Source organism: Polypterus senegalus, chromosome 14 (genome assembly GCF_016835505.1).
Source record: "Polypterus senegalus isolate Bchr_013 chromosome 14, ASM1683550v1, whole genome shotgun sequence".
Classification (NCBI taxonomy): domain Eukaryota; kingdom Metazoa; phylum Chordata; class Cladistia; order Polypteriformes; family Polypteridae; genus Polypterus; species Polypterus senegalus.
Genome location: NC_053167.1, coordinates 8310464 through 8321459, shown reverse-complemented (window position 1 = coordinate 8321459; position 10996 = coordinate 8310464). Strand labels below are relative to the sequence as shown.

Sequence of the window (10996 nt, the reverse complement as noted above, 5' to 3'; positions counted from 1 at the left end):
CTTCTGCTAAGGAGTTTGCTCTGATTAGAAAGACGATGGCGTGAATCTCATATCAAGAGGACTTAACCTGTACACTGATGTTATAGAATGATTTGTGCTTTACATAGTCAGCTTTTAATAATCTGGGTGGGATGTTATTTGCAGTCTGTTGTACTTATAATGTTTGAAAAACCTAAGAACATTATCTAGTGCCATAAACTTTGGTTAAAACAGTAATTGCCGTGGAGTAGGGACACGCATTCTGGAAGGAAAGGACAATGATTTCTTTTTTTTTTTATTAATTTTATTGCAATCCATACAAAAGCAATCACATTTTTACAAAAAGAAAAACTGAGTTAAGAACAGATCGATCCCCACCCTAGGACAATGATTTCTTGCCTGGCCAGAAGACCATAATGGAAGGACAGAGGGAGTGGAGATGTAAACTGGCCATAATGCCTTACCATCTTCATCATGACAGGGAGAGAAGAGTAATGGATGGACTGGGGGAACATGGATGCTGGTAGCATTTAATTTCCCTGCACAGCAAGTGTCAGTCTTCTGCTGGGCTGATCCCAATTAGGACACCTGTAGTGTGGCATGGGAATTGGAGTCCAGAAGTACAGCCCTGTTGGGCTCCATGAGTGCCACAAGAGGGTACTGTCAGGGGAGGACTGCCCTGGTGTCCTCATGACCCACAAGTGCTCTGGTTGACCCACACCATGGTAGCAGAAACAGTCCCGGATCCAATTTAAAAGAAGACCACCGCTTCACCTGGGGGAGTCAGAGTTGGTAGGCAGTGGGCAACACTCACCTGGAATAGAAGGAGAGAAAGCATTTATTTTATGTATTATTGTGTTATTGTTGGTTGTATTGCACTTCAAGAGATGCTGGAGACAATAAAATTACTTTTTTTAACCTGTAGTTGTGCTGGGTGACACTGTGTCTGATGTTCAGGGCTCAGTGGTGCCCCCTTGTGGTTACAATAAATCTATTGGAATGTATTTTGTTATACATCTTATATAATACGCTACCGTGGCTGTTCGTTTGTCTGTCCAGGATTTTAAATCACCTGTAGCTCACAAACCATTTGACCTATTGACCTGAAACTTGGCACACATATACTACATGACCTCTACTGTCCGCTTTCGGGGTGATGATTGACCTCCAAGGTTATTCCTCTTTTTATTTTATTTTATTGTAGAATCAACTCTCAGCAGTGGCCAGCAGGGCAGCCATGCGCGGTTCTCATCCCTACCACCTTCACTGTCACTTCCCCTACCTCTTCATATCTTAAATCATTCTTGAGGCAGATTGAAGACTTAAGTGCCAGCTTTAGTGAAAAATTAAAGAAAACGTACTAAGTAATTGCAACACAAACACTGACTTAATCAGTTTTAATGTGAAAAGATGCCGACAGAAGAAGAGAAGCAGCGGGCCGCTCGGGTGGAGAAAAGAAGAGCTGCTCAGGGAGCAGTAAGCGCATCAACCTCTGAGCAAACGAATGATAAACGTACAGAAAAAGAGGAGGAAAACTAGGAATGCACAAGTCAAGTGTATTCACTGCACATTATTGTGTAGTTCACTGTTACTGGTATAGCAATAAAATGCATTGCACATCACAAACATTTTTAGTAATAAATTGCAAAGCACATGTCTCTGCTATATACCATTTTTATGGGATTCGTAAAAGCAGTGTTAATGCCTGTGATGTGCCATCTGTTGGAATGACCGAGACAAAGCAACTGGTGTCACAAAAAGCAGACACAAGAGTCATGAAGAAGTTTGGGGCAGCCACCCGTATACTATTTCCTTGCTGCAAATGTTAAAATGCTAACACTGATGTGCTCAGAACGGAGTCCAAAACAGAAATGACTGTTTAATCAAATATGGCAGCTTTAAAGGCCAGAAAAGGAAATTAAATCATTGAGGGTGGCAGCAGAAGGGTCCTCTTCCATAGGTTCAGACCTGGACTTGACGTCATCAAAAGGGCTGGAACAGGAAGTCTCTTCAGTCATGGGTTCTTCGCCGGAAGTGACGTCAATAGGGCCAGGCGGAATTTCTCGTGAATGGTCTGCAGGAAAGCGAGAAAATTGGTCAGTGCACCCTGGTCTGGCGTGGAATTACTCTTGTTTAGACCCTTTAGCTGCCTCCCATGCACATGTACATATAACTAGGCCTCAATTATGTTGGGTAGTAGTTAGTACTATACTGTATTTATTATTAGACCAGTCCCTTCCCAAAATCACTGGAAAAGGTGGATTCGGGAGGACCGCTATGGGGAATTTCCCGTGGATGGTCTACAGAGGATTGAGAGAGAAAGTCAGTGCAGCTCGCCACCTCCTGGTCTGGCATGGAATTACTCTCATTTAGACCCTTTAGCTGCCTCCCATGCGCACGTGTGTGACACTGGATGGACACACAGATACACAGTCACTTATCCTGTTATTAAGGTGTATTGATACACGGTAGGTAATTTTGGATTTTGCAGATCTTATAGAGATAGTCATCAGAGGTGTGTGCTGTCCATTAACAAAAAGCCTGACATACACTCTGCACTCCCTCATCCTCTGGATTTTCAAGGAATGGACACGCTTTGGCCGATCCTAAAGGATCATTATCTTTTTGTGTACTAAATCTAAAAGAAACATCTGCTTGCAACTCCTCAGTATGAGCTCGTAATTACCAATGTCTATAATGAGCATTTCCATTCCCCTGGAAGATACTTCATTACAAAATATTTTCTTTTTTAATGTCTCACAAGTAAAAAGAGAAAAATGTGAACTATTGTAAGAACAGTAAAGAGGTTGTTTACAATTAATCACTGAGGTGAGATGAAATTGATTTAATATGCACATTAATGTGTTCTAAAAATAATTTGGTTTTATTACACAAAATACCTACAGATATTTTCATTGTGCAAGTAATGAACATACTTACTGTATCAGATTAATTTATGCAACAGTTAATGTAGCAACATTAGATACACGAAAAAAGTTGAAACCTTTGTCTGAGGTTGTGCTTCATGAACTCTCGAGCCACAACACTCTTCCCTGGTGGTCCAGAGTGGGCTAAGAGGTGATGCTTAGTTGCTTTAGTTACCAAGCACCCTAATCCTCTTTGGTGAAACCGTAAAATAGTTGAAATAAGTCTGGTTTGTTGAATTAAGCAAGGTTTGTATGCTTAACCTGCTTTGTGAAATACCCCCCCCCACACTGCCCAAGTCTCCAGAGATCTTCGTAATTCCCCTCATCCACCTCTCTCAGGGTATTAAGCTGGATGATCTCTAACTGTTTTCCTTATAAATCCTTCCATTACTTTACTATATCCCCTTAATCCGGTTTCTGGAACTCAGGGAGTCTGAGTAGAAGCCCACGTTGGATGGACAGCCAATCTGTCATAGGGCACAATCATGCCCATACACACACACAGGTCCAGTTTACAAGGGCCTAATGGCCACATTTTTGTCAGATATTGAGAGAAAACCAGAACTTCAGGAGAAAGGAACACAATCAGGCACAAAAATTTGACCCAAAATTTGAGAACCGATAAGGCAGCAGGTCTACTCAATCTGGCACCACTCTTTCCCTTCTTTGTATGGGCATAAAGGCTAATAAGAAGAATCCATTGCGGGGATGCCAATGAGTGTCCTACCCAAACTTTTGGTTATGTTTCAGTTCCATCAATCCATCCATTCATTATCCAACCCGCTATATCCTAACTACAGGGTCACGGGGGTCTGCTAGAGTCAATCCCAGCCAACACAGGGCACAAGGCAGGAAACAAACCCCGGGCAGGGCGCCATCCCACCACATTGCACATGCACACACCCACACACCAAGAACACACTAGGAACAATTTAGGATCGCAGTTGTGAATGCTAATTTACTTTGCCACTTGTGGATTGTGGGTAGTGGAGCTGTCTCTCAACTCAGGGCTCTTAGGCATGAATCACTGCTGCTACAGTCTTGTCCAGCATACATGACAAGTGACGAGCTGGCAGTGGAAGGTGTATCACAAAAGACTGGCACCTGCTGCTAGGATAAGCCACAGGGACCACGGACTGTGCCCAAAGACAGACAGACTGTTAACCAGTGCTGATAAGGACTATTGATGTCAGACAGCAGCCTACCAACATGAAGGGGCAGAGAATATCCAGTAAATATCCATATTTTCCAGCTCCTTGGACATCCTGACAAAATGAGGAGAAACTCTCATTAACACAACTGCCTCTCACTGGCTGCCTTTTTGCTCTTCACCTTCTGTAAACTCTAGAGGATATAATAGATGAAAGTCCAAGGAAAGCAGCTGCTTCTGAGTTTTGATAAGAGTCACTTAAGTCACAGGTCTTGTTCTTTCTGTTGTTTGTTGGAAAAACAGCAAGCCTCTCGACTGTGCCTTCATGCTCTATGTATGGAATTGCAGCCACACAATTAGCTGTTTGGGGCAGCAGGCTATAAGGAGCAGGGGTTCCTAATATAGTGTCCTCTAAAATGAGTTCCCACCTCCTGAAAACCTGATTGGTATATTAACTGCCCCCTCTCATCAAGGGTAATCCGTTTTGGGATAAATCTTTAGGGTCATTGTGGTTAATGGGCTGTTGCTTCTTTACAGGAGGTAATGGGGCTTAGAGTATAGATAGATAGATAGATAGATAGATAGATAGATAGATAGATAGATAGATAGATAGATAGATAGATAGATAGATAGATAGATAGATAGATAGATAAGGCACTATATGATAGATAGATAGATAGATAGATAGATAGATAGATAGATAGATAGATAGATGGATCGGCACTATATGGCTAATAGACAGATAGATATGAAAAGCACTATTAGATAGACAGATGATTGACATAAAAGGCACTATAAAGATAGATAGATAGATAGATAGATAGATAGATAGATAGATAGATAGATAGATAGATTAAACAAACAGGTTGCATTACATTTAGTGTTTTTTTTGTCATAAATAATAGGTAAATAATTTAACAGGGGTAGAGCAGATAACTTTATGATCCTTCAGTTGTAGCTTTATCAGGCTGAATGCCTCTTTAAAAATAATGGTTCTTTAAGGGTAATATATGGTTGTGTAGTTCCTCAAAGAGCCATTGCTTGACAATGCACCATTTCGTTCTGAGAATGGGTCTTTGTGTATGATGTTAGTTCCTTGTGCATCGGAAAAGTCTAATAGGTAGAAAAAATAATGAAATCTTTAATGTTTAGTAGGCTGTTTAGCAGGAAACTAACAGTTTAAGAAAATCCAAAGTTTATAATTTATGACACATTGGTATCTCACAAATCTGTTCCCATCTCTTCACAGCTGTATGGAGCCTGTTACGAATATAAATAAATAAAAGTTTCTTTCTGGAATGCTCATATGGAGGATCTTTAGAGACCAGATATGGCCCCCTATGACATCGCTGTAACTAACCACTATGGTGCCTTTATTTTTTAAATGTAAAGAAAAATCGGGAAATCTCTGACATGCTACAACACTTACTGCTTTCTTTATAGTCTGTGAACTTTGCTCGGCGCTCATGCACAGCGATGTCACAGATCCCACGCGTTTCTCGGTTCCTTTCGCCACGCACCCGTCCGTCCAGTATTACCGGTGCGTCTCTCTTCGGCGTCTCTGTTGAAAATTGCGAACCGGAATTCCATTTGCACCGAGTAATTGTTCGGCTTTCACCGTCCTAGCGCACGTATACGGGTTCAAAAACATTTGAGAAGAAAACGACGATCCTGAAGAATACGCAGATGCAGAAGCGCCGCGCCGCGCCGCGCCCTGTCCGCTACACACTAAATGCGCTCGCTCGCTCGCCCGAGAGGGTCGGCAGCTGCACAAAGCGCTTCGACAGCTCCATGTTTGTTTGTATGCAGCAGACTGGGAGTTGAATGCAGCTGCCTCATGTTTTCCTTCTGTTACAGAAGGTGTGTATGTTCCGAATACACATCCTGCTGTCCCCGATTAGTATATAGCGCCTTTCATATGCCTCTGTCTAGCACGCAGTGACAGTTATACAAGCATTGATTGTTGCTTGTGGTTTCATCAGCCCACCAGGAAAGTCAGCGGCTTAGAATTCCGTTACTTAAAAGACTTTCCTGACTGTTACTCCCAACCCGCTTTCCATCACAGAACAGCGGAATCTGTTCACTGGTGCAGATGTTCCCGATCGTCCACCCCAGTCCGATCCGGTCCAGTTTTCACGATTGTCCTTCTGGACTGAGTCGCTTTACTTAATGATTTTAAAACTCCGAGTCGAGCGTGGACTTCGATGTCGCTGTCAAATGGGAGCCTAACTGTATTGTTGGGTGGGTGTAATTAACCACATTTCAGAAATAACTTCACTCTCGGGTATTGAGGAAATGGAAGCTCAATTTGATTAAAAGGGGGAAGTGCCATACAATTAACCAGATGTATTGCTGAATGCCACTTTGAAGCACTGGAGAAGCGTTTTTAATACTATTAAAGTTAATAAGTAAATTGGTTTGACACATTATAGGTCAGGCACCTTGCGTTTTTAGAATCTCTTGTTTGCAGCAAAGAGGGTGCCATATTTAGAAGAGGAGGACGTCTGTTTGGATGTTTGGTCGTGAACTAATCCTCTTACACACTTAAGGCGCACCGCACCGTACAGGCGGCTTTTGAGAACATTCGTATTTCATTCCTTTTAAAGCAGCCCATAAAAATTCAGTACTATACTAAAATAAGGTCTTAATAAGAACTTTGGCCTGCCATCATATTTGTACACGCGTGTTAAAACGCAAAGCCTCAGGTCCACATACCGATCAGGCTATTGTAACTATTTAAAAAGCACGCATTTTCAGGAAACAGATCCATCAGTTAGTAAATTAAAGATCAAACATTTTCTCTGTCTGAAGTTTGACTAATCCATTTAAAATGATTTATCATTATTTAATTTCAATTTAAAATGTCAGGCGTTTTCCTTGATTAACGGAGTATTTATTAACCCTACATTTCATCCAGAAGCAGAATTTAATTATATTATTTTAATGCTTCAGTCGTTCTAATTCTGTATTGATATCGTCTTGTGACGCTGTCCACGGCACTATATGTAAGACTTATTCATTGACTGAATGTTGTATTCTGACTCGTTTCATCTGTTTTCACGTGGAGTGGAGCGGAGTGTTATTTTTTTGTTAGGTGATACAACGCCGTTCCCTTTTTCTATCCGTTTCTCACTGATGCGATAAAAACATCTTGCTCAGTTCTCTTTGTGGCAGTTTGCTACCAACACGTTCTTTTCATTCTCAACATAAAGGCTGTCGATACAGTATCACACACACAGAATTTATTTTTGTATAGCCCAAAATCACACAAAAAGTGACGCAATGGGTTTTAACGGGCCCTGCCTTTTGACTCTCTTAGAAGAGAAGGACAAAGAAAAAAATGGAAGAAACCTTGGAAAAGGCAGTCCAAAGACAGACCCCTTTCCAGGTTGGTTGGGCGTGTAGTAGATATCAAAAAAGGGGGTAAATTCAATACAATGCACTGAACGGAACACAAGTAATCCTCAATACAATGTAATCGTGCAATAGAAATATTACAAGTACAGAGTAGAATTCAATAGTAGATGATAATACATGACGTCTTCTCATCTTAATCTCCGTCATCTCTCCACCCTCCTCATATATTCCTTTTTCTGGTGAAGGATCGGCAGCCCTCATCCTTATAGTTTGGTGTGCTTTAACTTCTTCCAGTTTGGGGAGATTTCCACCACAGCCCCGCGTCTCCCCCGAATTTTAAGAAGAGTTATGCCGAGTGATAACGAATAGAGGAGGATTCGGCTTATTGTCAATGCCCTTCAGAGTCTCTTTCGGAAGACCCCAAGTCCCCTGGCTCTTTGCTTTAGTACCTTATACCTGAACTTGAACTTGTATAATACAAGGTGAGTCAAAATTATGTTAACATTTGAATGGCGGAAGCGATTTATTCACAAAACATACTTTATATGTGCAAGATGATTTACAGGAATGTCTCAACATGTTTGCCATCATGATCAACACATGTTCCATATGTGGCACATAAACCGTATATAAGTATATACATAGCAGCACCTTTAGTGTTAACATAATTCTGACTCACCCTGTATAAGAGGTGGATGTTCTCCCCATAGCCTCAGTCGCCCGTCCAACAAAGTGTACCTTCAGTGCCCCGTCCTGCTCACCGCTGGTAGTGGTTGACCACAACATTGCATTTCATTGTTATGGAAAAGTTCATTTATCGCCCAAAACAGCAGATCTCTTACAGTTCACTCCCACACTGGGGTCTTGCAGCTGTTTTTGGCTGTCGATTGTGAAGCGCAAATTCTAAAACACATCCCTTAACTTTGGCGTACCGAACGAGCCCCCCGGAACACGGAGTCTCTGCTCCGTCCCGTTATCTGTCTGTTAGATTCGCGACTGAACCTGTGAGGCATCGGGTTTGCGAAAAAACAAAAACCCCAAACTTTCTTTAACGTTCATTCATATATTAAGTTGGGCACAATGCGAGTCGTGTCGCCCTTTGTTTTCAGAGGAAAGCTCCCAAAATTCTGAATAGGCTCGCTTTAACTCTTTGACTTCATTCACAGTTGATAGGGGATTGCGGTCCGCCTAACTGATTTCAGAGTAAAAGTAACTCAATGAATTGATCGGAAGGATGCGATCGCGAGACGGTGCAGGTTTGTGCACAAGCAGAGTTGTCCAGACTATTCACTTAAAAAAAACAACTAAAACTAAACATGAGAGCTCATTTTAGAAACCTCATTTGATCACCTGAAGACAACTTGAGGAGCCACCGAGCGGTCATCCGCACACTTAAGTCCTGCCATCCTGGCCCTGACCGCACAGTGTCGCGTCGTCCTGGGGTTTGGAGAAGGCAGGTTTCAGGACCCTGGGGAAGTCCTCTTTACTCCTCTTGCCTACTCTCCCCCTTTCAGCAGTTATTGCTACTGTACTCAACCGAAGCCAAACATTCAGACCAGGATAACTGCTTGAGCCTTTAAATTCTCTCCAAGTGCTCCACCAATGCAGGGATATTGTACGGCGAGCGCGCAGAGCCACAGAGTGCCAGCACTGGAGGAGGGCATGTGAAATAAAAGCATGACTGGGAGGATGTACCTGGCGCTGCTATCCGCTTTTCACCTGCTGAATGTCATTTGGGGACAATTTTTTCCAGGTAATTTCTTTCTTTCTTTGAAGGTTATTTGTGTGTCGCATTGTAGTTTGCTCTGCGCCGGGAAACATGGAGATATGAGGGGAAAAGAAAGTTTTGTCTGGGGTCCGTTTCATTGGAGAAGGTTTGAGAAAAGTGTGCGCTGAAATAATAGCACAACTTTCGGCATGTTTTGAATCTGCAGAAATGACACCACATGGGCAACACCTATCTATCTATCTATCTATCTATCTATCTATCTATGTATCTATCTATCTATCTATCTAGTGCGCGTGTGTGCAATATGAGTTCCTAGATTCCGCACCCTATTTCATTAACTACAGAAGATCATGTCAGTTGGCCCGTAGTATGTATTTACATCCCCAATCGCTTGACCACAGTCTCCTAATGTCATGCAACATCCATAGACACCAGGATCCTTAACGACGATCCTCCGCGCAACATTTTTCTACGTATCATTTGGCTTCTTTATTTCGAAAAGCCCTGAACTAAATCTGTTCCCGATTGTCAAGGAAACTAAATTCCCACTCAAATGATCAGTAATATGAGAAGATCCAAGTTCATCAAGCAAATGTCCTGATTTTTTCGGGTCTGCTTTAGACAAATTAGTGATCGCTGCTGTCATGCTAACGGATTCCAACAATCGGAGCAATTCTCGTTTACTGCGTGGTAAGATGCTATTGCTGATCTTTACTGTGCGATCTTTTAAGTGGACGCATTTTATTTGCTAAGTGTGAAGCGCTTTTAAACACTTTCACGAGTTTTGGCGGAGGTACAGAATATCTTAGTGTGCGAGTCTTTTAACAGTGTCTATTATTCTCTAAAGTGCCTCCGTTAAATGTAGTAATGTCTTCCCGATGCTCAAGAAAGGATGTCTGTACCCTAAACATGTAGGCTGCTGCTAGCTTTAGTTAATTGCCGATAACTATTACCTTAACATCTTTTTCTCCTTAACACTTTTCCGAAATACTTTACCTGACGTCTCATGTTAGCGATTCACAGATATTACAACCAGTAGATGGCGCTCCTGGAACGTACAACGTGCAATCGGCACATTGGAAACTTTCACGAACCTATGAATTGCGACGGCTCTTTGCAAAAGACAACGTGCTCGTACTACAGCTTCTGAATCGAGACTTTCTTTAACTCAATAATTTAGCAGCACTGTTATCGAAACACCACGCTGGGAAATGCCGATTTACAGTATTCCTGATTAATTCCGGTAGACTCCGGAGTGAAGAGCGCGCTTCCCCAGCGACTTCATTAACTTCCCTCCAGCTTGTCTCATCTGCAGAGTTCGTATTCCCGTGAAGACAGGTCGGTCTACCAGCCGCAGGTCACTTGCATCATTCTCTCATCATCGTCCAAGAAACTGCAACATGAGATCAGACAACCAGACAAGCTCGCTGCTCCTCACAGCCTCCGATCAAACGAGAAAACAAACCTCGCTCGCCATCACTCCTGCGCTACGTGCTTCCGATTCTTTTTATTTGTCCGAAGACGCCAACATTGGCTGCTAGTGTGTATTGGAATCTTAATAGCGCGCAGACAAAGAGGGGGCGAGCGCACACGCTTCTGTCAGGTCCGATCTCTGCGATTTCAAGGAACGCACTTTTTCAAAATGTGATCTCTTTATTTTTGTTTAACGGGTGTGTTAGAAATAAAATTCCAGCCGCCTTTTAGCACTAAACTAAATCTGCTACGCGTATATGCCGTTCACTCCTTCTTTTTCTGAACCCGCACATCCTCGAGAATGCCAGGAGCCTACCGAAGGTGCATCGGGAGAAACGTAGGAAGCGACTCTAAAGGGGTATCAAACGTGCCAGGGCGTAT

The 10996-nt window shown here is 42.5% G+C and overlaps 1 protein-coding gene and 1 long non-coding RNA gene across 16 annotated transcripts in view; one reads left to right on the top strand and one right to left on the bottom strand.

Moving 5' to 3' along the window:
- Window positions 1-332: 332 nt before the first annotated feature.
- On the bottom strand, window positions 333-10693 carry LOC120514193. Of its 5 annotated transcripts, none has more exons than XR_005630433.1 (3): window positions 10608-10693; window positions 1948-2053; window positions 333-793 (listed from the first exon to the last, which is right to left on the bottom strand). It is a non-coding gene; the product is annotated as an uncharacterized LOC120514193 (long non-coding RNA). The 5 variants fall into 5 exon arrangements; XR_005630431.1 differs by lacking the exon at window positions 10608-10693 and adding an exon at window positions 10139-10594; XR_005630430.1 differs by lacking the exon at window positions 10608-10693 and adding an exon at window positions 8764-8851.
- Window positions 8955-10996, top strand: part of ptprt (protein tyrosine phosphatase receptor type T) — a 612567-nt gene continuing 610525 nt past the window's right edge. For 5 of the 11 annotated variants that reach the window (XM_039734415.1, XM_039734413.1, XM_039734410.1 and 2 more), the window contains exon 1: window positions 8964-9166. In XM_039734415.1, the coding sequence (XP_039590349.1) occupies window positions 9091-9166 (76 nt within the window). In that variant the 5' untranslated portion in view covers window positions 8964-9090. Of the gene's footprint in view, window positions 9167-10996 lie in introns of all 11 variants that reach the window. The other 6 variants (XM_039734417.1, XM_039734416.1, XM_039734414.1 and 3 more) reach the window with 5 other exon arrangements.